General features: G+C 41.3%; 1 protein-coding gene across 6 annotated transcripts in view; it reads left to right on the top strand.

The window, feature by feature from the left end:
- Nucleotides 1-26277, top strand: part of PLCB1 (phospholipase C beta 1) — a 425847-nt gene that overhangs the window by 91680 nt on the left and 307890 nt on the right. Inside the window, exon 1 of one of the 6 annotated variants that reach the window (XM_046939522.1) lies at nt 17621-17784. The exons of the other annotated variants lie outside the window; for them this stretch is intronic. Within the exon in view, the coding sequence (XP_046795478.1) occupies nt 17716-17784 (69 nt within the window). The 5' untranslated portion in view covers nt 17621-17715. Of the gene's footprint in view, nt 1-17620; nt 17785-26277 lie in introns of those variants that run through there. 6 annotated transcript variants of the gene reach the window in all.

The following is a 26277-nucleotide window of genomic DNA, read 5'->3' as shown; positions in this document are numbered from 1 at the left end:
TTGGCCAACTGGAAGTGGCCGAATGTCTTCCGTGTTGTGGTGATTGTCTCTTTCAAAAGCTGCGTGGAAAAGAATTAAAGTTAGCAGGCGTAGTTTCCAACTTGTAATTCTGTTATGTACAATGCAGGATTGGAACAGATGAGAATGCCATAAAAAGCAAAATGTGTGTAGAGTTGTAAGTTCTGGGCAAAATTTGCTCAGTGTGCTTATTTTTGAAGAAAATTCTCTGATGAGGATTAAACTAATGGCACTTGATAGAAACGGGGCCAGATCTGGCTTAAAAAGTACCCTCAGTGCAAATGAGAATAACATCTTGATGACAATCTCCTCACCTGCAGAAGTACAGCATTTCTGCCCTGCTCAGAACTGCAGCTCTTGATGGGGACTAAGATAGAGGACAGTTGACTTTCATGTGCTCCAACTAACGCTTAGATTTAACCTATAGCGTGTTAGCTTTTTTTCCTGGCTATAGGAAAACTATTGGAGTAAATTATTATTATTATTATTATTATTATTATTATTATTATTTGTATAACTGAATACAGTGACTTTCATTGGGATAGCTGGAAACTGATAAAAACTGTGATAGTGTTCCTGCTCCTGTTGCCGAGTCAGGAAAAATCATTCTGAAACTTGGCAGCTTGAGCCATTCAGCTGCCAAGTGCATTTTACATGCAGCTCTGGGTATTAGCCTCAGTGTGGAGGAGGATAAAGGAAAGAAGGTGTGAAGGGATCAAATGAATTTATACTTCATTCTTGTCTTCTACCAGGGGTGATGTTAAGTAACTTACACCCGGTCAGTGTCAGAGTGATCTTTGCTATAGCATTACTAACAATAACAAAAAAGAAGACAGTGTTCCTGTAGGAATCATTCTGCTCTCTTGTATCTCAGTATTTGCAGTGAGATACAGTATGAGCTATGGAGATAGGAAGGTGCGAGGAAAATAAATTGCAAAAACAAAACAACAAACACCTACCTATCCTAGTGCTAATGCAACATGCTAGTAAAACCATAAGTACTCAGAAACGTACAGGATTCTTATACTGGGGTTTCTCCTTTAATACGGAAAACAATGTATTAACCCTTTGTGTTACTGCTTTTCACATATGCTGAGGACACAGAATAGTATGTGTTGAAGAAACGAAAGGAAGTGTGGATCCTGAGGCTTTATGGATATAAGACTGCAGTTTAACACTTTCAGATAAAATATTATCTTCAGAGAAATTTCTCTGCAAATGCTCAGAGCACAGAACTTAACTTTATAAATCTGCTCATTTCGTAGTTTATAGACTAACTTCAGCTCCACTGTCGAGTTTTTATGCATGCCCTTTGTACAGCTAGCAGGGCTTCAGACTTCACTGGGCAATACTGGCTGCAATTGGGTGGCCACGGGCTTGACGTGGGCCTGCTAGCTTTAGGTGCAGTGTGAAATGGCCTTGGGCTTCATTCTGTGTTTGTTGGCTTTGCAGATTGGCTTTGTTGTGCTGCTTTTCTGCTGCTAGTTTCTGGTGAGCACATGGTGAAGCCCTTTGTACAGAGCTTCTGGGAGACAACATGACTCTTCATGGTGAACTTAGTAAATGTGTATAGGAAGTATCTTCTTTTGCCACTGAGATACCATATTTACCTAGACAGCAAACTGTTTTCCTGAACAAACATCAGTGGTTATCCTCAGATGCCACGTAGCCCTTAAGCCTGGAAATAAGCAGCTGTTTGCACCTGTAGGTTTTGTGACCCACAGCTTGGTAGCTATTAATGATTCTGTGCATCTGCATGCTTCCCGTGTGCTCATGAGAAAGTCACTTCAGGTTGTCTCTTTTTAGTGAATTTGGGTTGCTTTCCTTTTTAAGAACCAAACATCTGCTATTACTAAGAAATCAAATGGGTACATTTTCAAATTATTGAATAGATAATTTCTTCAAATTAGTGTTAATGAACAAAGTGTACTTAACATCTGAACTTCAGGCTGCATTGGCTGTATGTTACGTAGCTGTTCTTTCTGTTGGTGATTGTAGCTTTCAGTACAGTGGAGGCATTTCAGTTCAGAGATTAGCACTGGCTAATTCGTATCGCATTTCTAAGAATATTCTGTAACATCACTGGAAATAAAAATTTCAATTTACTTTCCAGCTGCATAAATTGTTCTCCTAAAGTGCTCATGGCAATGAAGGAGAAAGCCCAGCCTGCTCCTCTCTGCTTGAGAGAAGACCAAATGCTGTATTCCTGTCACCTGTGCAGATGAGCACCTGAAACTGAGTTAGAATTAAACTACACCTCCCTGAATTTCAGACTACCTCTTAGGAATTGCTCTTGTTTATAAGAACTAAAATCCAGTGTCTGGGCTCTCTGCTGACTGTAGACACCCTTCACCAGTCTGGGGTTGATTTGAGAAGACTTAAGGTCATGGTTAGCTGGTGCTGAGCCTGAGCTATCCAGCATGTCTGAGAGACCAAGTTGTTTTCCTAGTCTGGGTACAGTGCTGACATGTGCATAAGGGATAGATGGCCCATTGGAAGCTGAGGGGTCCTCTTGAGACTGTAGATATCCCTTTAGTACTGACCTTTCAGGTAGGAAGAAGGGACATATGGGAATTTAAAGCCCCTTTATGCCTCCTATGCCTAGAGTTTTCAGGGCTGAAAAAAGCTGCTGGTGGGTGTATGGGAGCTGCTGGTTGCAGTCATGCTGCCTTGCCCTCTTGGGTGGGAGAAAGGAGCCTGAGAGCCTGTGCCCTGCTATTTGCCCTAGCAGATGTCATGCAGCAGGACGGCCCATATGAGTAAGAGAGTCCGTGGGAAAGCAGCTGGCTCTTCATGGCCTAGAAATTGGAGAAAAACATACAGTCTTTTAAAGGATTTTCAGGCACTAACTTTAGCAGATCTGTTTATTGGAAATCGTTGTATTCTGGAAGACCTTACATGACACACCTAAGAAATTTCAGATAATGGCATTACATAAGAATGGTAGGAAACTAGATAGGCTTTGCATATAGCTTCAGCTGACCATGGATCAACTTTGTGAATTTACAAGTTATTTTTAGTATTTCTGTCCTCTCTGGCTGTTCTTTTATGATTTTATGGTTATGCTACTTTCCTTCGTTTACTTGGTGACTGATCCCTATGATGCTTGAACATGAAAACAGTGTAGTTTCTGTGGTTTTAAGGAGGACAGTTTGCCACGTGTGTTATGTATTTGCATGATGATTGGAATTATTTGCATAGTTCTCTTTTCATCTGAAGCTCCCAAGAAATCCTAGTTAATCTCCAACAAAAACATTTGTCTGTACTCATGCTATAAGAGGCTTTACTGTTGTGACTTTAAAATGTGCTTACAGTATGACTGGCTGATTTATGCTTATTTTGAAGGATTCTGCATTTATTTTGCATCCTATTTCCATCTTAACTTCAAACGTTTTGCAAAGCAGGTTATAAACACATATGTTGACCTTGTGAATTTTATTGCATGTAAGATGGGCATATAATTGCTGCTCATTGTAACGGTAGTATTATTTCTGTAGGGTTTTAAAGTTTTGCAGGTGAAAGCAACTTTGCCAAGTAGAACATTTCTCTCTTATGGTCAGGATATAGTTAGGACCAATTCAAATGTACATGAGGTAATTCTACCTCTAGAAAGCTCTCGCTGGCTGAAGTGAAGTTTCCAGTGTCCAGATGCTGACTGTTTGGTAAGCTTTTTCCCATCAGTACTTTATTGTTTAAATAATAATAATAATTAAAATGTATAAATATGTATATAATATTCTCCAAGAAAAAAAAATAGCAGCTTGGCACAAGATCTAGATAGTTTTAATGCTGTGGAGAGATGTACGAGGTGACACTGGCCATGAGGAACTTCTTGAATACAAGACATTCAGGGTGAGAAAGAGCATGACGTGAGTAAAAGTGCTGGTGTACCTAATGGCTTTTGGCAGGCTGCATCATTTTCCTCTGGTCTCTTGATGCCTAGAAAGGGAAAGAAAATGAAGACAGTGTCAGAAATGGGCTGCAGTGTATGTAGAGCAGTGGAGCGATTGGGTGGCATCTGCAGTAGTGATACATATCTCGAACGTTTATTTATAGCTTATATGTCTCATATATTTGGAAATAGAAGAACTATTTGGTCACAGTTCTGCAGTAGCACATTCTTGGTAAGGTTGAATAACTCTGTCTTGAATTTTTATTTTATTTTCTGTTACTAGCAGTAATTTATAACAGTTTATTAATTTGTTTCTTTTAAGGTGCGTTTATCTTGAGAGTGACAGACACATACTGTTTTTTCATCATATCATTACCAAACAGAGCTGTCATCTTAGAGTTTTCTGGCCTAAACTTGTCATGTGCTTTCATGTTGGCAAAGGGAAAAATTTTGGACTGTGTACAAGGTCTCAAGATTTTCCCTTATCTGGATGTGCACTTGCCTGTGTTTGTTCCCCTTTGGCTTTCATTTTTCAACAACGCTGTAGAGAAAGAGCATACTGGCAGCAAGGCTGAAGGAAGCAGCAACTTCTGAGTGAGGGATACAGAGTATTCTCAGTAAGCACTCTCTGATAGAGTGAGTACAGCTATTCACGTCTCAAGTTTAGTTCCCAGAATTTGCCTCTGTCTTTTGGTGAATAAGGACAGTTTAATAACTGTGTGACTGATTAAACCTAACTAGGGCTACACAAATTCAGAGATGCAGACAGCCATCAGTTGCCAGCTGAGTTAAAACAGATTGTTAGCCGGCTCTCTGTTGATTTGATTAGTGACCCGAATCAGTTGTTTCTAAGCATACTGCTGCCAAAGTGTGCTAAGCAACAAAACCAGGAAACTTTGTGTATGCTGATCCTCTTTGCTACCAGCTGTAATGGGATGGAGGCTTTGCTGTGCATGGGCTGAACAGTGGAGAAGAAAAGGATATTTAGGGACTGACTATGCCTCTGCCCCACCCAGGCCGTGGGCCTGTGTAAGATGTGGGAGTTGGCAGTGATCTGTGAGGAACCACCTGCTTCCTTGAGATTGCTGAGATGTCTTAGCTTTGCTCTCTGTCCCAGCATCTGTTTCCTGCTCTTGGATTTGGAACTGTGAAGAGAGTGTGGCTGTAGGAAAAGGAATTTCAGAGTTACTCCGGAAGCATTGTGGTGCTGTGTACCAAATCTGCAGGGCAGCAGGGCTTCCTCCTCCTCCTCCTGGGCCATCGGGGAGGTGGAAGAGGAGTAGGACACAACGGAGAAGGTCTTCTAGTTGTGGTATAAGTACTAGAAACAAGTGGAGGAGTGCAGGAGAAAGCCAAGCTTGTAGAGTGAAAAATTCTATCTAAATCTGCCATCGAATTATGAAGTTTGCATCAGCTCTTGTGTGGGTGAGCCTCTTCTGAAGCCTCCCAATGTCCCCATGAAAGTTAAAGGAGTCTGAGTGCCCCTTTTTGAAACTGTTTGTTAGCGGTGTGTGTTCAGTGTTTGCCAAAAACCTGACCTGCTTTAAGGGCAAAGACTGAAGTTATGATGTCCATAGATGCATTTTTCTCAAATTTTCCCTTTTCCAAGGGTGGCAGCACAAAAATAAACATTGTATTAATGACTAGTAGTATTTATTTCCAGTGTAAGTTGATGGTGCTGGGGCTGGGAAGCAGCAGATATAGTGGGGCTTTCTTTTGTCTCCTTTAAGATCTCTTTCATTTTCATTTGTGTTGAATATTATCACCAGTTTTTATAAAGTACTTTCGATTAAAGAACAGCACTAACTACAACAGTAACAAGTCTTTTCTAAGGCTATTACAAATCTAAATGTGAGGAAGTTTAAAATGCTTTGTGTCTCTATCAAACACACTAAATTAATAAATGAATAAATTATGAAGTATTTGAAGGTGAAGCAAATGCAAGCATGCATACTTACAAGCTGGGACTGCTTCATTAATTAAATAACTTGTTTATCTTTAAGTAGAAAGACTGTATTTCTTCTTTTCTCTCCTTTTTAGATTTTAATTTAATATTTTTCTTCTTTTAAGCTTTAAGAGCCTTATTGGTACACATTTTTGCCCCACGTGTTGTTTGTCTAAACTTGCAGTTTTCCTGCGCAACCTACTTCTGGGAACCTGCTTTAGCAGGGGGTTGGACTGATGTCTCCAGAGCTCCCTTCCAACTCCCAGGATTCTATGGTTGTTAGTCTACTCATCTCTGATTCACACAGCTTAAACTGATGAACTTTTCGTGGTGCTCTTGTAGGAACCAAGAACAACCAGGCAATAAAGCAAATTGTTGAGCAGGATCAGGTAGAGAAGATTCCCCCTGCCACGTCTCCCAACACATGTACTTGTAATTCTCCTGGTAGATGTTTTACAGCTGTGTAAATACTCAATTATGTGCTGCTTCTTATCTAGCATGCTTTCTTTGTTTCAACAACTATAATGCTGATCTTAATTCTGTGTATAATGTTTCCCCTACCAACTCAAACAACTCTTTCCCTTGAGTTTGATTTCTTAATTGCAGCTTTAGAACAACTTTCCAATTTAATGTAACATTTCTATCATTTTGATCTTGAGACCTGCTTCAAACACATTGTAATTGAGCATGCATCTGCCACATCTTAAATATTTTGTCTTAAAAATTGCTTTTAACCTGAAATTGCCCCACTGTGCTTAATTTGTTGATACAGGGAGGTCTTAAAAATAAAAAAAAGTTAAAAAAAAAAAAAAGAAAAAAAGTAAAAAAGCTTGCAAACCACCAGTTTTTTTTTTTTAATGGTTAGTTTGAGTATTAGAGTCTTTTGAAGTCAGCTAGTTTTACTTCACGTGGTATAAGTGCTGCTAACATCTGCCAGACTCCAGAGGGCACTTGTCAGAGGACTTAAAATAGCCCAGTGATCTATCCAATAGCTTAGTTTTGAATGTAGCTCTTATGGGAAAATGTAGAGAAAACGCAGGCTTCTGTGATGTGCCTAATGATGTGCTGTTGTGTCCCATTTCTTAGTGATGCATGAGTCTGCAGCTACAAGATTGTATTGGTCATAGTATGGGTGGGTCTGGTCCTGTTCTGCTGAGAGCTCTTTGTTATGGTGTCAGCTGTGTCTGGCTCTTGTAAGAGCAGTGAGGGCTGACTGACTGCCTTGGTACCACCAGGTCATCTCTGAGAAGCTTGAGAGTGTCCCTAAAACATGTCAAGTTCTGGTCCAGCTGGAGACCAACAGAGATGTGTGTTGTGGCAAGATAATATAGAAATGCATATATACACATCACATACAAAATCAGTTCTAAGAGATGCTCCTTTTACAGCTCCATTGAGAGACCTTGCCATCTCTAGTGTAATGGTGTTTGTGGACCTTCTGTGCAAACAGGATGGAAGGGAAAGTATTTGAGTGACACATAAAATAGTTTGGGGAAAATGCAGGTGGTACTTCTGAAGTCTTAGAGCCTTGTTCTGGATTTGTCTTCCCCCATTCTCTTGGTCAGCAGGAATTGCAAAATAAAGTGTTGACTGGCCCAGTGCTCTTAAGATAGTATTATGTCAAATCGTCCTTTCAGCCTTACTAAACTGCCCTGTCTTTTCCTCTGAGCTATTAGCTAATGATTTAACCACTATTAATTGCCTTTCCTGAATTAGTTTGTTTGGAAGGCTGTGGAAGATGCTGGAGGTCTTATTGTAGCTGGAAATGTGCCTCGTTAGTAGATATGAAACATGCTGTCTGAATAAGAAGTCATTTTGCCTTAAAGGACCTCAAACCTGCCCTCTGTGCTACCGCAGTGGATGTCACTAACACTTCCTGAAGAAAGGGGTGAGGGTTTTATAGTCCTTTCATAAGACTTGCTGTGAAGTATTGCAGCAAAAATACTGTGTTTCTTCTGAAGCTGAATGAGTTTTTCCACAGAGAAACGTACTTCAATATCTAATAATTTTTTTCACAATGATGAGTATAACTGTGCCATTGGATAAGGCAGATTTTAATTTAATCAGATTAATTGTCTTTTTTAACTATAGCCTTCTTAAAAGGTTTTTTGAATGAATGGACACATGGGAAAACCATGAGTTGATTTTCAAAGCGGTTTGTTGTACTGCATCAAAACCATGTGGATGCTTTTCTTTAGCATTATAGTGGCCTAATTTGATTTAGTTTATTTCACTTCCAAACTTAAGTAACAAAATCGTATTAAAGTCATTTTAATTTTGAAGGAAAGCATCCAAATAGAGTTTAACTAATGTTTTTTAGGTCATATTTTAAACTAATGCCAGTTGACTTTTCTGAGCCTCCGTGTTAAGTTGTGCCCTGAGAGCTGTGAACTCTTAAGAGCTTCCACTGTCTTCAGTGAGTCTTATTCTAGATAAAGGTGGCAATCTGTGGCCCAACTGTGTAATACTGTGTCACTAAAATGCAAATGTATTATTCATTTCTATGCTGTAGGTATGCTTACTATGCCTTGGTTTTTTTTTTTTTTTGGTTTAATACTGAGTTAATGAAGCCCTAAGAAAATGTTTTTGAGTAGTTTGTTATAATAGTTGTTTAGTCATTATGCAAGTTGACTAATAAAAAATACACCCAAAGTATTTGAAGTATGTTTACACTTGTGTTACAGGTGAGCCAGAGTATGGTGGCATGTATTGCTGGTTTGAGAGTAAGTGTTAGGTGATGGGTTACAGATGGGTTACAGCTGCTTTACTGCAGGTTTCAAACAACTGCATGCCAGGCTCTAAGAAGGTGCTTATGCTTCCTTTGACTCTCACTGTCTGGAGAAGGCAAATGCGTTTGTGTTTTACCAGGTCAGTGGACGTACCACCTTCTTGCAGGCACCCACCCACTCTGGTATTGCTCAGTTCTGGTGTGTGTCTGGGGGACTGTGACCATCCTCATGCTATTTTATATGCTTTGCCAGGAGGGAGGAAAGCATGCAAAGGTGAAACATAGCACATGGTATGGTGGGCTCTTTGTAGGGCCCATCGCCTTGTTAGTGCAGACACACTGAATCTGCTGAAGGGCTTAAACCCTGATCAGTTCAGACATCTTTTACTTGATGTTGGTTTTCCCATGGCTGGAGATCACATTTTGGAATGGGGATGCAGCTATGGAGGGTGTGCAGGAAGGATTCATTCATCTCTTGACTGTGCTGTATATTTCTTAAAGCATCAGGTGGTGTCTTGGCGTCTAGAAAACAAGGAGAAGTTGAAAGCGTGAGATGCATACATGTAAGTGCATTCATAAATGTCTCCTATATTGGTAGGTAATTCTGTGATTCAGTGTGAGAAGATTTTTAAAGTGTCCTGGTGGAGTCTCAGGAAGGTGTTGCAGAGGACAGGCTTGGGTTTGTTTGAGAGGCTGTATGCAAATGTTAAACTTTGTCTTTTTGTGTTTTTACCAGAGACTGAAGCTAGTGCTTAACAAAGTTAAAAGATGTGTGTTGATCCCCATGGTATTTTTGAAGTAGACCTCAAACCTCAAGTAAAATCCTTATGTTTTGATAATCCTTTCAGGACACTCCAGGAAAAAAAAAATAATACAGTTTCAGAATATCTTGGCAAATAAAAATATTACAAGTACATGAAAGAAGCCTCCAAGGCATCCTGCTATCGCAGAGCTGGCACTCTGCTGGCAAACAAAAATGAAAGGAGATGCGTGCCATACAATGTGCATCCTGATCCCGACCTATTCCGACAGCTGCTTTAGTCTGTCTAGTATGGGTTTTCATTTTTGGTTGGCTGGTTTTGGATCCTTGTATTCTGCAGTGCACTACTTCAAGGCAAGTAATGTTGTGAACAGTTGTTGGGAGAAGGGGAGGAAGCTGAATTCCCAGATTCAAAATGTTTACAAGAATGCTGGCTTTGATGTTAACATCCTACAGTTGTGGAAGCCAGCATTTCCAAGGTATCAGTGGTATTGGGCATAAGCCATCTGTTTCAAAAGCTCAGTGTACTTCTGTTAACGCTGTGAGCATGAGGGAAACACTGGTAAAAGAATCAGTGAACTCAGGCCCTAATTTAGAATCTAGCAGTCTGAAGACCTCTATTGGAAGGGAGGGCTCGTGCCATACTTTATTGGCTAATGTGTTACGGGTGCATCTATATCATACAGATTTATATATTTATAAATACACTTTATGTAAATACTGTGTATAAAGTATATACAGTATAAAGTAGGTATACATTTAGTAGATAAATCTATGGATACATGATGTGCTATATATATAATGTAAGATTGTCCTATGGTTTATAAATTCTATGGATCGTACCTTAGTGTCACTTACATCATCTGACTTGCATTGATTTTATTTATCTGTAGCACGTTTGTCTGGTTTTATCAGGCAAAGCTTTTAACTGCAAAGTTGTGTGATCTTGCTGCTGGACAGAACCTGAGGGCACGCTTGTCTCTGCCAAGGCAACACTTAGGTCTCTGCATCTTTCAGGTCTCTACAAGCCATGTTTTCTTCTCTGACAGCTCTTTAACAGTGTTCAAATGTCTTCTCCTACAGACAGATTTAGGCAGAGCTGACTTGAAGAAAATAATACCATCTGGATGGATGTGAGGAGTTATTTGCAACACTGAGATACTATCCCAGAGGTCAACCTGTGGCTACTGTATGCCATAACATTTTTGCAGTGCAGAGGCAATTACAGCAACTGGCCTCTCTCATGACAGAAGAATTTACAGCCTATTAGTATTTTCTAATTGCGACCACTAGTAATCTCGGCTCCATCCATAGGTGACGTGGTAGCTTTGAAATCCTGAAATGAATCAAAAGCTGTGTCATGTACAATTGCCACTGAAATTGCAGAGCTGTCAGGGAGATGTACCAGGCAGGTGGGACAGGGTGCGCAGTGTTAGCATCTCCGCCTGACTTATGTCAAACTTGCAGTTAGTTATGGGTTGTAAAAAAAACTTCTGTCTCTTAATAGCATGGGTCACCTATTGCTCTGACGCGTCCTGGTGGCCAGACCCAACCAGATCCTGCGCTATCCTGTCTGGCAGCTATTCCAGCTGGCAGTTGTTATCACCTCTTTGAAGAAAATCATCCACTTCTGGTCGTGGTGGGGCTCCTCTGTTTGGCACCCTGGCTGTTCACCCCACTCCCAGCCACTGATAGAACAGGTCCTGGATTTTCTGTTTGCTCCTTTAAAAAAATGTTCCAGAACTGTTGATGGAGAATTCAAATGTTTCACTGCATTTCTTGGAGATGTGGCATGTTGTTTCATGGCGCAGATGATCTAACAACGGGGTTTCTCCTAGGCTGATACAAGCTCCCCCATCTCTCTTCATTCTTCTGTCTGTGTGCTTGTACTTGTTTGAAATCCACATGGTATTTTTGCCCCAGGTTGTTGACAGTGCTGTTGGCAAGATTGGATTCCGGTGTACAACAACTGCTATTAGAGTCAGTATGCACAGTACTGTTATTCTGACTTCTAGGAAGGTGCATCTCCCAATAAAATTGTAAAGGAGAGGAATGTAGTACAAATGATTCATCGTTTGCTGAGATTGATTATATATCTTCTCTTTCTCAGAGTCCTCCTAAACTCTACTGTGAGTGAATGTCAAGCATTCCTCTTGATTAAAGAGGAATCCTGCTAAAATAAAAGGCACAGAGCTAAGAATGTATGCCCTTAAAGTTGTTCTCCAGTGGTACAGAGAAGTTAGTTCTTGTGGATTAATCCTGGTGCAAGCTGAACACAGTTTTGTTTTCATTTCAGCTAGAGATCTTGTGTCACTTCACCCAATTCACTTTATCTGTAGCCTTTTTCCCAAGAGTGGAGTAAAAATAATGTGTTCTGTTTTCTTCTGTAATTTTGATGTAACTTGTAAGTCCTTTGAGCTGGGGATTTCTCCTTACCATGACCAGGTCTGCACTCATTTCTTGTGTCACGTGGCAAGAACAGGTAGGAGATAAACACTTGGTGCCCTGTACTAATGAAAGCTGTGATAAAAGCGTTGCTATACCAGCATAAACATGTTTTGTTTGTTTTTTCTTATTATAGCTCTTTGTGTTCTGTTGAGTTTGTTGAAGCTAAGCCATAAGTAGTTATGATGTCTGTCTACAATGAGTGATTTTCTCACTGAAGTGTAATGACAAAGTTCATTAAATATAGCTCTCATCCCAGTGTGTACACAAAGCCGAATGAATGCAATTAAGCTGTGTCATGGGTGAAGCTTAATTATAACAACAGGTGAAATCCTGCAGCCCGTTCTGCCTTTAAAATGGCACAGCCGTGCTGAGCGACAAATAATCCAGCACTTTGTTCCAGCTGAGGTATTTACCCAGTCGCTGCCTTCTCTCCACAAGAAACTTTTTAAGGTAGATGTGCTGTGCAGCGTATGACCAGAAGCAGGAGGCATCCAGTGGCATGAAGTGCAGAGCTACAGGTTCCCCCTTGGGCGTCCTGCTGGCAGCATGCTCTCCCCTCCCTGCCACAGCACAGCCCAACTTGCTGACCTTTGGTTTTGCACAGACAGGAGTTTAATTGCTTATGGATGAGTCCCAGCTGGTTGCATCTTTAAATAGTTGCGAGTGCTTGACTGGAAATAGTGTGGTTCAAAAAGGAAAAGTTCCTTGGCCATCCAGCGTGCTTGGCTGGCTGCGATGGCAGCGGGGCTGTGTGCCAGGGCTGCCAGGAATGAGTCCCTTGGGTCTTAGCCAGGCTGCAGCACTGAGTGCATTTCCCAGGCAGTGACCCAGTGGCAGCTCTAATGCTGCTGTGTGCACCTGAAATGCAGGCACTGCGTGGAAACCATGCTTACTTTGGGAGAGAGACACAGCAGTCTCTGTGGGAGTATGCAGATGATGTATGTTGTGCCAGTAGCATGTGGCCAGTTGTTGGGCGCCATTTAACACAGGACACTTGTTAAGAGGCAAACAATATGCTGTTTCATTTTGAGCCTGCAGATGTTTTATTTATCAGAGGCAAAGTGCTATAGTCTGTTCCTCACTGCTGTGGAGCAAAGGTGGAAAGGGTTCTGTGGGCTGCCTCAGACTTGGTCCTTCGTTGTGTGGGGATGTGGAGAGAAAAGCTGGTTTTGAGGAGTCTGAAATGCTTTGTTTTATTTTTTTTTTTCCAATGTGTCCAAACCAGGCAGAGAAGTGTTGGTTAACACAGTGGGAAGCTGTTAGTTCTGCTGGATGCAGGCGAGCAATTTTTCATGGGGGTTTAGTGCTTTCTGGACTGTAACTTTTCGGCACCAAACCACTTGCAGCATATTGAATTCTCCAGCAGGAGTGTGAGATGATACACAGAGGTAGGGTTTCTGGTATTTTTATTAGATAACGTTATCATTCTTTTCCTTACCTTACCAAAGCCTTTGGTTTTTGCAGTGAATTTTATGCTGTACTTATCTGCTGCATTCAGCTCACCAGAGCGATCCTGTGCTTTCGTTTCTAAAATTGGACTTCACTGACATGCCACAGAGTTCCTCTGTGTGCTGCAGTTATTTGAACAAATACACAAAGCCAGGCTCCTACTGAGAGTATTTTCTTTGAAAGACATGACGAGACCTAGAAATTGTTTTCATCAAGCCACAGAACGCTATCTGTTTATTAATTACAAAATGAAGAGATAGCGGGTGAAGCCTTGGCTGTGTGACAAAACATCCCTTAGAAGGAAGGTAGTGCCCATGGCATCGGCCAATTCATTGTGCAGGGCTGGAGTACTGAGTGCCCTGGAGTTGTTTGACTGTCTGTGTAGTCTGCGGTGTTCAGAGGATGAACCCATCCTGCAGGAAGCCAGTCCCTGACCTGATGATTGGGAATGAATGCTGTGAGCTTCCTCACGATCCTCCCCCTCCTTGCTGCAGTGAGCTCTCTTCTAACTGAATATCTGCCCGTGGTGGTGCTGCCTGCTTTCAGCTAGTTGATCTAACAAATGTGCCTGAGCTGTTATTTTCATTTAGGACACTTAAAATGTTGAGTTTCAAGCAGCTAAAAACTTCCTCGAACACAGACTATCTGTTGTGGTAACTGCTGGTTGGAAATACTGACAGCGACAATTAGAGGAATGAGCATATGAGCAGTACATAATGTAGGCAGCCTTTAATGCCAGAGCGTTGTACGAGGAAGACTAAAGGAAGGCATTTATTCTTGGCATGTCAGTATTTGAATTGACTTTTTCTGTGTGAACAAACGTCCTGTGGGACTTCTTCTGGGATGGGAATCTTAAAATGAGAATCGTACTATTTAACCATCTTTAAAAATATTTGCTTGCACTTAAACTCTCAGAGTTAAAATAATGCCTCCATGAGCTCAGTATGTCTGTGTGTTAGTCCTGATGTATTGCAAGTTTGATTAATGCTCATTTGTGGATGTAAAAGGATTTCTTTTAGTGACGTAACTGTAATAACTGAGAAGAATAAATGTCCTCATTTAATATTTCTGTAGGTGTCCTAGTAATAGACATCCTATGTCCTAATTATATAAGAAATCAGTGCCTCTACTGACCTGAGATCATATGTACTTGTAGGATAAGAAGAGATAGGTAATCGGATCTCATTCTTGATAAACAGCTCCAATTTTACCTACTTACGTTAATACCTCACGAAATGGCCCTTTAATTTACAGCTGGTTGGTAGTAATATGTAATCTCATTTTTGGATAAGGTTCTACTGCCTTTCTGCTCAGGGTTTCTTGGGTTGCTTATTGATGTCACTTCCTTTTTCTGCTTCCCTGAAGGTATTAAGAGGGTAATCAAAGGAAATATTTCTCTTAATGAGTTTGTACACTAGTAGGTCTTAACTGCCAAGGTACTGGAGTTACGAAATGGCTTTATGTTTATTTTTCTTAAGTTTACTACCTGTAGTTTTGAAATCCAGAAAATAAATCTGTCTGGTATTTGTTCAATAAACCAGGAACTAATTAGCTGGTTTCTGATGTATAGTTTTGAGCAATAGTTCTGAAATATTGGGCCTGTTCATTAATGGGAGACGTTTACTTGTGAGAGGAGAATGTTACCGACTTCAGTATATAGCAGCAAACTGGAGGGAGTGAGCATCTTTAGGTTTAGAGAGATAGTTGTAACTGCCTGGGAATTGCCCTGTACAGAAAGCTTTCTAACTTCTTCTAACTGTTATTCGATATCAAAATAAATCAGGGACTACAAGGACTAATTTGAAGGATGGAAAACAATTGCATTTTACAAAGGCTTTATGGAACAAATTTGAGTGCAAAAGACAAGAGGATGAAACAATTAAATGAGGCAGAATCTCGTGTGCTATTTACTTATTTTTGTTTGGAACTTGATACTATTTAGACTAGACTATATCCTTTTGAATATTTGGTTCTTTAAACTTTTGTCTGCCTTAAGCAGCGCTCTCTGCTTTGCAAATTAATATCATTCCAGTAGTGTGGTGGAGCAGCTAGGTAGTTGTTGCTTTTACTGAAGATGAGTTATAATCGGAGCAGGATTTTTGCTTGAATAAGGGTTGGTGCTCTGATTCAATTTGGCTGTCATGATTTTAGCGACTGTAATGTCCTGATTCAGGAAAGCTTCCAAATCTCAGCCTGTAGTGTCAGAGTAGAAGTTAGGTTATGCTCTGCCTGTTCATGGGGAGGGACGGAGGGCTTCCTACATGCTTCCCTGAGTAGAGCTGGGAAAGAGTGGAAACCAATTCAATTAAGCACATCTGGATAGCAAGATGACTGCGGGTTGTAACTAGAGATCTGAATGTATCTAGCTGCTTTAGTGCTTGGCCGGATTGGCGCTTAAAAGGGACAAGTTAATTTCACGTGGCGTTCTGTAGTGGAAACAGTAGTGTTCTGGTTGCTTTGCAAACCGTTTCAATTGGTTCGTTGTGAAACAGCTTTCAGTGTGGTAAGAGGTGATGAAACGTTGCTGTGTTGGTCTGCTGCAGGCTGAGTCCTTCTTGGTGCCAGGAAGTTCCTGAACATGCTGTGAATGTACTCTGCTTCTGTAAATGCATCTTAGTGCACTCGATAGTGAAATTAACACCATGGTTGGAGTGGAATCTGAATGACAGTAAAATGAAACTGGATAGTAAGGATGCGAAAGGGGAAAGTGCGGGTTGTATTGTTCAGTCCCAAAATGCCCTTGAGCTCTGACAGGGCTGGCTTTTGTTCACAGTACTTCAGGTGTACCTTGATACACCTGAAAGCAAAACTTTGGGCTGGAACCAGAGTGTTCATATCTTAACTAATTTGTGACCAACTGAACTTTTCAGTTTTAATGAATACTGCATCTGAAGGGCACTATTATTTCATAATGGAAGGAAGTCTCACACGGCTGCTCTTAATGTGGGTCCCATTTCACCCTCCTGCATTGCTGTGGCATGTAGTCCCTAGCAGGCAACAACCCATGCTGGCTGACGAGAGGAAATCAATGCTGTATATCAGCTGAGCAATTTTGTTATTCAAATGGCATTTGGAAAGTTTCTGAGTGAACTTAATATTGTCATAGCACTAGACTCGATGCAGAGAGTACTTCTGTCAGGATCTTAAAGTGCTTCAAAATAATTTTTGTTACACAACTGTGTTGTTACATGCTGGCTTTAATAACCAAAAATTGCTGATATGAAATGTCAGTCTACCGTATGCTTCACTTCTTTTTGAGATTATTCCTATGGCACATTACAGATTTGATTGGCTGCACAACTCCGATGAGATCTGGAGCTGGAAATCTTTTTTTTTTTAAGCCTTGAATAATTTCTGCTGTGCCTCTTAAACAAAACAAAACCATTAAAAAATGTGAGAGGGAAAAGAGAAACAACCTGCATCTGGGGTTGGTTGATGTAGCCTTGCACATCAGTACAGCTCTGTGGGGTTGGTGATGCTGTGCGTCAGGTGCGGAGGAACTGGAAAAGAAAGAATGTTTAAATTATTTTGCTCCAAATGACTTGTTTTAAACAGCTTTGCCTTGACATACTGTGAAATGGTGGCATGTGTATATATGTGTCTATGTACATTTATTAGTGTGCACACAGTCAGACGCAAATGTATGCACACATTTCATAACAGTGCAAATACTGCTGTGTTAGCATATACCCTGTCACAAGACTGTAGCAGCAACTGCATATCTTAGTTGCAATTTCTGATTAATCTTTGTGAAATGCGGTGTTCCTGAATGGGATTGTCTGTGCTGTTAGAGATTTAATGTAAGGTTTCTTTTCTGTTAAGTAGAGCTGGTTAGAGCATCTTGTCTCCCAGTGTTGGGGATGGTAGTTTTGTTTTTGTCTTTTAACAGAGATTGCTTAGGTAATCAAAAAGACAGCTTTTATAAAGCACTTATGGTTCCAAATGAAATATCGTGAGGTTACACTGGAAATCATGGAACTGTTCCTTTTTCAAGACACCAAACTGAAAATGTTCCCTTTTGCAGCAAGGAAATATTTTCTTGTAGAAGTCTGACAACGTGTTGTTTTTCATCAGAACTTCTTGCAAGAAAAATTCTTCCTGGCTTATGGGCTTATCTTGTAACTCAGGAATAAGAGCTTCTGGGCTTGCAGCTTCTGCTCTGTTACATGCAACTTGATCAGAAACGTCATTGCCTTGTGGTTGGCTGAACAGATGGCTGTGTCCTTTGGTATAAGGCCGTGCTTTGGCAGCACAGCAGCTGGAGAAGGCTTTTGGGTACGCAGACCCCTCGTCAGGCCTGCCCTGGCTGTAGTCACTGGCTTGGTTGAGATACGAAGGAGCTAGTTCTCCTGCATCCTTCTATCACTCGGGTACTGTCATCACCCATACAGCAGTCAGAATGTGCATTATTTTGCCATAATAAGAGGCGAGGGCAGTGCTTTATTACCTACAGTCAGTTGACCTTGTCTATTTTAATGCAGCAACATGTCTCGGCGACGTTTTTACAGGGTACCAACTGTGTGCTACCTACCAATGGCAAAAAGGTATCTTCCTTGGCAGGGAAGACAAAGCGTGTAGGTGTAAAGCTGCCAGCACTCAGGCACTAAATGACTTGGGAAGTGACATGCTGATTATGTGGGTGGTGGAGATACGTCTGCAGTGTGATTTGGCTATGTTAAGAATGAGTGCATTTAAAAGCTACAGAAAAAGCTGTGGGCTGGTTTGGTGTTCTTATTTCTTTAATTCTTTTAATCTTTAGCTCTTTCTGATCTGAAATGTACTTGCCCCCTCCCCTTTAAAAAGAGCAAGGGAAGAGACAGTAATTCACCACAAAATAACTGTTTTCATCTGGAAAAAACTGTTTTGGCCTTGTGCTGACTTTCTATTTACTTATTTAAAGAGAACAAATATGGGAAATTACTTTGGAATGTGCAAAATGTTGATGTTTTTCAGATGAGTTATTGTGGGTGGTGTTAAAAATACATATTTAAAACTTAAGAAGAACTTGCTAGCAGTGCACCAAAAGTTTCATTGTCTAGTTTTTATTTCATTTTAAAATGCATTTTGTTGAGGATTTGCTCTTACCGTACGTGTTGTCTTGGGCGGCTGAAAAAGGGTGGAATTTCATTGGGCTCCTTGACTACAAGACAGACGTTGAAGCCCTGACAAATGGAATGTACAGAGGTGCAATCAGACATCCAACTCAAAAATTTGGTCATGTCTTTCTTCAAAACTTCTATAAGCTCTGTCTTAGCAGAGAAAAGTATCCCTCACTTCACAACCTCACCTTGTTCATGTAGGTACTGCCAAAAGGCAATGACATTTGTGAACATTTTAAAAAATCACTAGTGAACACCTTGAGAGCTCCCTAAGAATTGCAACCACTGCCATTGAACCACCCTGATGCAGTAGTTTCCCAAAAACAAGATCAAACATCCTGCTAGTTTTGATTTTGTTTCTCTTTTTTTAATGTTTTAAGAAAAATATTGTAAGTTAAAGTAAGTTTTGTTACTTATATATCTTACAAAATTATATTTTACAAAGGCTGTTCCAAAAGTAGCGCCTCTTATTTTATTATGTTGGCCCACGTCAGAGGCAGATGTTGGTGATGTGGCAGTAGTGGTTGAACCTTCCCACCAGTATTCGTTTCCATTTTGTTGCCATGTGAGGGATGGCAGCAGAGGGGCAGTCTGACACAATGGAGTCTGACACAGAAGTGTGGATGAAGCAGAGTGTCACTGAATTCCTCCATGTGGGAAAAAAATGGCGCCTGTGGACCCTGATGGATATAATGTAATATAGTGATAATTTGCTAGTTTCTCTTCTTCTTTATTTCTCCATGCATTTTACACCAATCTATGTTCGAAAGTAGACACTGAGATCACTGGGCTGTCGTGATTTTGCTTACAGTCACTGCCCATCAGTCAATCCGTTTTAAGGCGACTTTAAAACTACAGGGGTTCAGAGGTGGCAGTAGTTCTATATATTCCCTTTTTTCTTCAGTGTACAGTAGAACTTGTAGGTGTTTACTGACTTTCTAGTTTACTTTTTCCTTTATGGATGCAGTTAGCATTTTTTCTTAAAAAAAAAAAAAAAAGTGCAAGGGAGAATATGCAGTAAAACTGGCTTAAGTGATTGGAGCTGTTATTAACATACCCATCCCATGGATGAGAACACTTCTTTAAGATCTTGAGTTCAAGTTTTGTCTGGGCATGAGACCAAGGACTTCAAATTTACATCCAAATCTTATATCTGATCCTATGCTAAACACATCCAGATGGTAGGTGATATTCTAATGTTAACAATCTGCTTCTCCTCCCTCTGCTGCCTTCTAAGAAGTTGCTGACAAGTCTTTCTGACAGTCTTTTTTAAGTAAATGAGATCAAGTATATTGAAGGTCTTTTATAGCAGCAGCCCCTGAGAAAGGTTAGGCTTTGCAGTATTCCTGCAGAACACTTTCCTACATGGCTGTGATTTTGGTTCATCCTGGATATACACTCTTTCATCTGAATTATGCAGATTAATTGATGTTATTCTAGCTCATTGCAAGGATGCGGAAATTAAACATTATTCCTTTATGATGTGAATATAAAAGAAATGGAGCCTGTCTTTTGACAAAGATAATTTTGTTTGTTTTCATCTAATGATTGCCCCAATCGTAATGCATTTCAGCTCTTTAACTCCTTATGTCTCCAGAGCTGATACGGTAGTGTGCTAGTGTTTGTGCTACACACAGAGTCTGTTTTTTATGTACATGTTAAGAGACGTGTTTAAATTACTTTGCACTGTTGACATCCAGCAACTCCCAAACAGATGCTATCCTTGGTAACAGGCTTCTTTGCTTGGGTCTCTTCTGTGGGTGAGTCAGGTCAGCCTCCCACCTCAGGCCTCTTTGTGCCGTACAGTCACACATCATCAGCTGTCCTTAACATCCACCTAAGTCCTCTGTGCCTGCTGTAGCCTTCCTGTTGTGCTGGCCTACGCAGCGCTTGGCCGACAGGAGAGTTATGCAGGTGCCAGGTGGAGGTGAGTCTGGATCACTCTGAATGCTCACTGACCAACTTGCTGATTAAAATCGGTTCAAATGCATCACTTAAGATTCTATATGTCCTCTGCCTTCACACTTGTCGTGCCTGACACTGGGTGCTGCATGTTTTAAAACTGCCCAGTTTGCCTGCATTTAATGTGAGGTTGCACAAAAGCTCCTTAATTCTGTGAGAATACTGTGCAGTGATGGGAAAGTAGTCCCCTTTCCTCAGCTGGGTAGCCCTGGTGTGACTCTTCTTGGTTTTTTTTTTTTTGAAAGTAATGTATGGTAAGATTAATTTGCTATTAGTCAAGAGATCCTCCAAAGGAAAGCATGAAGTGTGTTTCCTGATGTGTAGCTTTTGTTTTATTGAATTAGAATAGAATTCTTGAGAAGTATTACCTGATTCATAGAAATGTGTCCAGCGTTTCAAAATTATTCATTTTAAAATGACACTTGCTTACCCTGAGCTCTTGAACTTTGCAAGTAGTGATTCCCAAAAGTCTGCAGATGCTGTTCACCGCTGTTCAACTAGATTCGTATGTCTCCAACTCAGGTAAGGGTTCCATCCACCTGGAGAGGCTAAATGCTGGTAGGCCAGGTGCAGAGCTCAGAACCCTTATGGATTTTACTGCTGTGAGTCAGCAGGCTTCATTGGCTGCCTCCAGGTGCACAGCAGCTCCTGAGCAGTCGCTGTGCTGGGTAATTCCCTGGTTAGGGAGCACACTGTGCTCTTGTAATCTCACTGTAGGGATTTTCACAAACTCAAAACTTATTCTTTACTTAATTGTTTGTTCTCTGCATATAAATAGACATGGCCCTGTAAGGACACATTCTCAGTATGCGTGGGACTATGTCTCCTACCAGCAGTAATTAGAGATATGCGTCGTGCCAGCTCCAGGTTTCAACATTGCCATTTGTCACCTTGGCAGCCCAAGGACGGTCTGTACTGAGACCAACTCATGGTGGGCTGTGAGGGTTTGCAGGAGTCCATGATGGCAGGTCCACAAAGAGTTAAAATTCTGTGTTTTCTGGAGATGGGCTACATGCAACTCTTTCTGTCAAACTGGAGCTATAATGCACTGACACCGATGTGTCATCTCTCCGACAGTGGGATTTGTACCAAAGGAATATGGGCTTATTCATTGCCATCCTCTCGGGCCAACCCAGCTCAGCCTGTCAATTAGTAGTGACTTTTCAGTTTAGAACTAATTCATACTGATTTAATTCAAACCCGGGCCTACAGTTAACTCATGAAGCTCAAAACCCTGCTAGAGCTCTGGAAAGTTAAGTCTTTGTGATGGCAATTAGAGCCATTGTATTCATAGTACATGAAAACTTTTACAATAATTCAGGAGGAAGCTCACCGCTTGCGGTCTGCAGTGAGCTGCGATTAGCTTTTCAACTGCTGGAAAGGTAGCTGCACTTCAGCTGCACCCCGTCAGCTTTTCAGACTAATCCACATTTCTGCTACAATCTGTTTAGCTCTCTCCTTTAACTTCAGGCAATTCGTTTTGCAGTTTTTGCATCGCTCAGTTTGTCTCTCTGAACAAAGATAAAGCAAAGTTCAGCGGGGTTGTAACAGTAGAGGAAGTGAAGTAAGCTGCATGCATGGTCTGTGGATAGATAGCTGTGATTTATTTGCCTGTACGGTGGTAGGAGAGGAGGGGTTGAAGATGGCCAGAAAAGCACTTAAAAGGGGGATCTAAAATAGCATTATCTGCTTCTTTTTTTCTGCTTACATTTTTTTCTCTGTCTCCTACTGTGAAAGATTTACTGATTTGCCTGTGTGCAAATGTCAAAGTAGAATTCCTGTAAACCTTTATTAGCTGGAAGGAAGTCTGTTTTGTTGCCAAAAGGTTGGACTGGAAATTAGGAGACGGGGACTTGTTTTCCGGACTAGGTACAGACTTCCTGGGTAATCGAGAAAGGTTCACTTAACCTTTCTTTGCTTCAGTCTTGATTTCTAATGTGGGATTAATTTAATTTCCCTTCTCTCTTCCTTAATGTCTTGTCTCAGCTGATGCCTTTTCGAGGCATCACTGTAACTGATGTAACCTGGGTCTTGTGGAGACCCCGTGGACATAACTTCTATCAAAAATGGGAGTGGTATCCAAAAAGCAGAGAAGCTGATGTCTTTCTTGGAGAGCAGGCTCCATTAAAAAGTTTACGGTTATTTGACCGCCAGTGAAAAAACAACTTTTCAGCTTTTGGTGAGGTGTGGGAGTACCATATGCCAAACTAAAGCTCATCATTTGAAAATGTCAGAAAGTTTCTTCTGGGTTGTTTCTAGCTTGTGGTTTTATTTGTGTTCTTGTGTTTTCCACTGAATCAACTGGCGGCTAGTTGGCGTGGATGCCCGTCTGCAGGCACATTTCTCAGAGTGCTTCACTTGTTTGCTTAACGCTCTCGTATAATTGGTTAGAAAAAGGTGGCAATTTGAGCAAGACGAGTTTTCTGGCAGCTCCTTCACTGTTTTTGCTACTTGTGATGTAGTTAAAAATGCAATATTTATTTCTGTATTCTGTTGTCATAGGGAATAACTGTTCTTAAATTGTTGCTGAGAAGTAGCGAGGCACTGCAGGAGCAGCAGCCAAACATCCTGCCAGGCCTCCTGGGCTCTGGGCAGAGCGAGGCAGGAGCGTGTGGGCTGGAGTGAGGTGGCAGTGTCCGGCATGCATTTTGCTATGCAGCTTTCATCGGGCACCACGTCCTTTCTCGTTTTAATGCAACAGCAGTGTTGCTTGTAGTCTGACGCCCAGAGCAGCCAGCAAACTGTGCAGTGCTCAGTTGCATAGCCTTCGGGTGGTACTACCTGAACTGCCATCTTACTGATCGAACCTTAAGGAAGAAGGTTCTTTACCACTGGGTAAATAAAGACAAGGGAACTTCATGTATCATAGCGTGACCAGTAAAGAGTGATTTGGAGCAGGTTTTTTTGATCTGCAAAAACCTTTGAGCAAAGGTTTTGAGGATGTCGTATCACTAATGCAAGGCTGATGTGGGGCTTCAATAGGTCGTTAACAGCTGTTACAAGGAAAAGCAGAAGGCTTTGACTGGTACTGGTGCAAGGACCAATTCAAATACTGGCAGCTTGCAAAGCAGTTTACCTGGGAATATACAGAGCAGACAAATTGTATATTTTGCTGTCCTGGGGGGAGAGGCAGTGTGGTGCCAAGTGTATGCTTGGGGTCCATGCAGCATGCAAAATTCAGAATAGTGTGATATTTTCTCAGCAAGATGCATGCCTGGGGTCTACATGATGCTATAAATGACCAAGTCAGACCTTATTAAATTAACTCGCTACTGATTAAGAGGGAAGTTGTAGCCTGCCTGTGTGTGGTGATGCTACGCTTTCAGAGATTCATCACTTTGCACTTCTGTCTGTGCAGAGCTTTCCTGCCTTTGGAGTAAGATGCAAGGAGCTCACATTAGACAGACCTTTGTCAGAGACTACTGTCTTTCTGTGGTAGGTTAAAAGGAACAGCCCTGACTGATTTAAACCAATGCAGAGGGAAGAAATTATCCCTCCTGTGGGCTTGGAACCTCCAGAGGCGGCTGGTGAGCAACCACCTCATACAAACCACCAGCAAATAACAGGATTTGCTGGCAGCTATCCAGGCTGGATTAGCAGCGATTGCTTGTGAGCAAAGACCTCTGCTGCAGTGTTCATCTTCTGAGCCTTCTGATTTCCTCAGAATGTTCTCGTAGTTGGGCTTAAATTAACTATTCAGTACTATCTCAGAATCTGTTCTCCATCTCAAAGCTTTCCTAAGTCTGCAAACACCAACAGCCCTGAGAGTCCAGAATATTTTTCATTTTACTTTGGGGGTAGTGGAAGGAGAATTAAAAGCTGAGTTCTTTCATTGATGCTATTGAAACCATCATCTTTGCAATGTGCGTTTTCTGTGATTTTTCTGAAACTTGGGGCATTCTTCCCAGTATTACTTTTCTTTCTGATTTTGGCTCTGGGATGAAATACAAATCGTTTTGGACCAAAAGAGTGGTAAGGGTGAAAGGAAAGACGATTAACCAGAGTCAACCAATGTTCCTGGCTGTCTCACTTACAAACCATTCCATCCTATATCCTCTGCAAATTATTCTTACGTCCTTTTCATCTGGGATAGTGCTTCATGATCACTATTAATGGGTGCTTTAAATAGTGCTGTAAGTGAGTCTACCTCATGAGAGGGGATTATTTGCAGCTAATAAGCATCATAACACAAGTAAAAGCCAAAGATGGAGCTGGTTGATTCAAGGACAAAGAACCACTGCCGAAGATGCTTGAGTTTCTCACAGTATGCAAACAGCCCTGATTAACTGGGACATTCATGATCCGAAGTGATCCATCTGACCCTGACTTCACACACTTACCTCCTTCTTTGGACTCCAACAAAGTGCTTCAAAAATACTTTGCACTGTGATCAGCAAGATTGAGAAAGAGATGTCTGCCCCTAGCATTTCTTGTCCTCTTGTGTCCTTTTTCACCTGTCACAAGCAATCAGACTGTTACAGCAATGAAGTCAGGAGCAAAGATGCTTCAAGGCCCACTGTGCTGATTGACCAGGAATAGACTTCATAACGTGCATCTGCCAGCTCACTGTTCCTGTCAGCTGCTGACTGAATTTGAGTCTTTGTTCAGGCTTCTTGCACTGTGTGAGAAGTATCTTAATGGATTAGGAACTGAAAGATAACATCTTTATATTTTTTTTCCCTTTTCCTTTAAATACCTCCTTCTAATTCTGCCTTCAAGCAGTACTTGAATTTCTGCCAAAGCATTTCTTATTAATTTTGTAGAGTCTACACAGTCTTGAGAGATGGTACTTCATTACCTATTTGCAAGATGAGACTTTTTTCATTGGGCAAACTTAATGGCCTTGTGGTTTACTTCAGATTAGGGGCAGTCACTGGATTTTGATGCACTTCTTATTTTTTTCTTGTCTATTCAGCCCTTCTTGTACATACAGCCATATTCCTTCTATTCAGAAAAACAACATGTTGCTCTTCAGCATGCAAAGATTGCATAATGTATGTATTGATGATGAAACAGGAAATAGCTAAGAGGGAATATGTCTTGGAGAGAGTTCATGGTGCCAAGTAAACCTTTTATATTTCCAGAGTTTGGCTTTGCAAAATATTTAGGCCTTGCATGTGTTTAACTGATGCATCAGACTGACAATACATTTGCCTGTGTATGAGTTCACTTGGTATATAATGGTAGTGAGTCAATGCAGTGTTTGCATCCACGGGCTTTTCCTGTTAGTAGCAGAATGGAGTCATATTTGGAGCAGGTGATGATGGAGACTGACTGGTAAAGCCAAGAACAGTGACACCTGAGCAGCTCCCTCTGAAACTGGTGTCAGAAGTATGGGGCTACCTATTGCTACCAAATAGGGTCAGGCAGGCCGGTCACCTCCCAAAACAGTGAGTAGTGCTGTGACAGAGAGCAGAGCAGGCAGCCAGCAGCAGGCACTCTTGTGCTTCATTTTTTTCCCAAAAAACTTGGGAAAAGCAAATATGGTAGCAACAAAGGGGCCCTTAGGCTTGCTTTGTTTGGCATTCATTGAGCATCCCATTTTATTTTAATCTAGATGTTTGGTTTTTTTTTTTGGGGGGGGGGGGGGAGGGGAAGATGTTAAATTTTAGGAAAGCTAACTTTCAGCCCTTCAGGTAGTTAGTCAACAAAACACCCTTGGAAACTGTCTTTGTGGACAAGGATTCAAAGCGAAACTGGCAGATCTTTAAGGAAGCTTTCCTCAGAGCACAAGAGCTCTCCATCCCCAGGGTAGCAAGTCAGGAAAGGAAGACCAGGACCTGCTGGTCAAATGGAAGAGCAAGAAGAAAATGCAAAGGCAGTGAAAGCAGGGACAGGAACCATGGGAAGAGTATAAGGTAGCTGCTAAATCCAAGCGCAAGGTCCTCCACCTGGAACAGGGCAACATCCACTATCAATACAAGCTGGGGCATGAAAGGATTCAACATAGCCCTGCTGAAAGGCACTTGGAGATAC

This window comes from Gallus gallus, chromosome 3 (assembly GCF_016699485.2).
Source record: "Gallus gallus isolate bGalGal1 chromosome 3, bGalGal1.mat.broiler.GRCg7b, whole genome shotgun sequence".
In the NCBI taxonomy this organism is placed as follows: Eukaryota; Metazoa; Chordata; class Aves; order Galliformes; family Phasianidae; genus Gallus; species Gallus gallus.
This window is presented reverse-complemented; position numbering and strand designations above follow the sequence as displayed.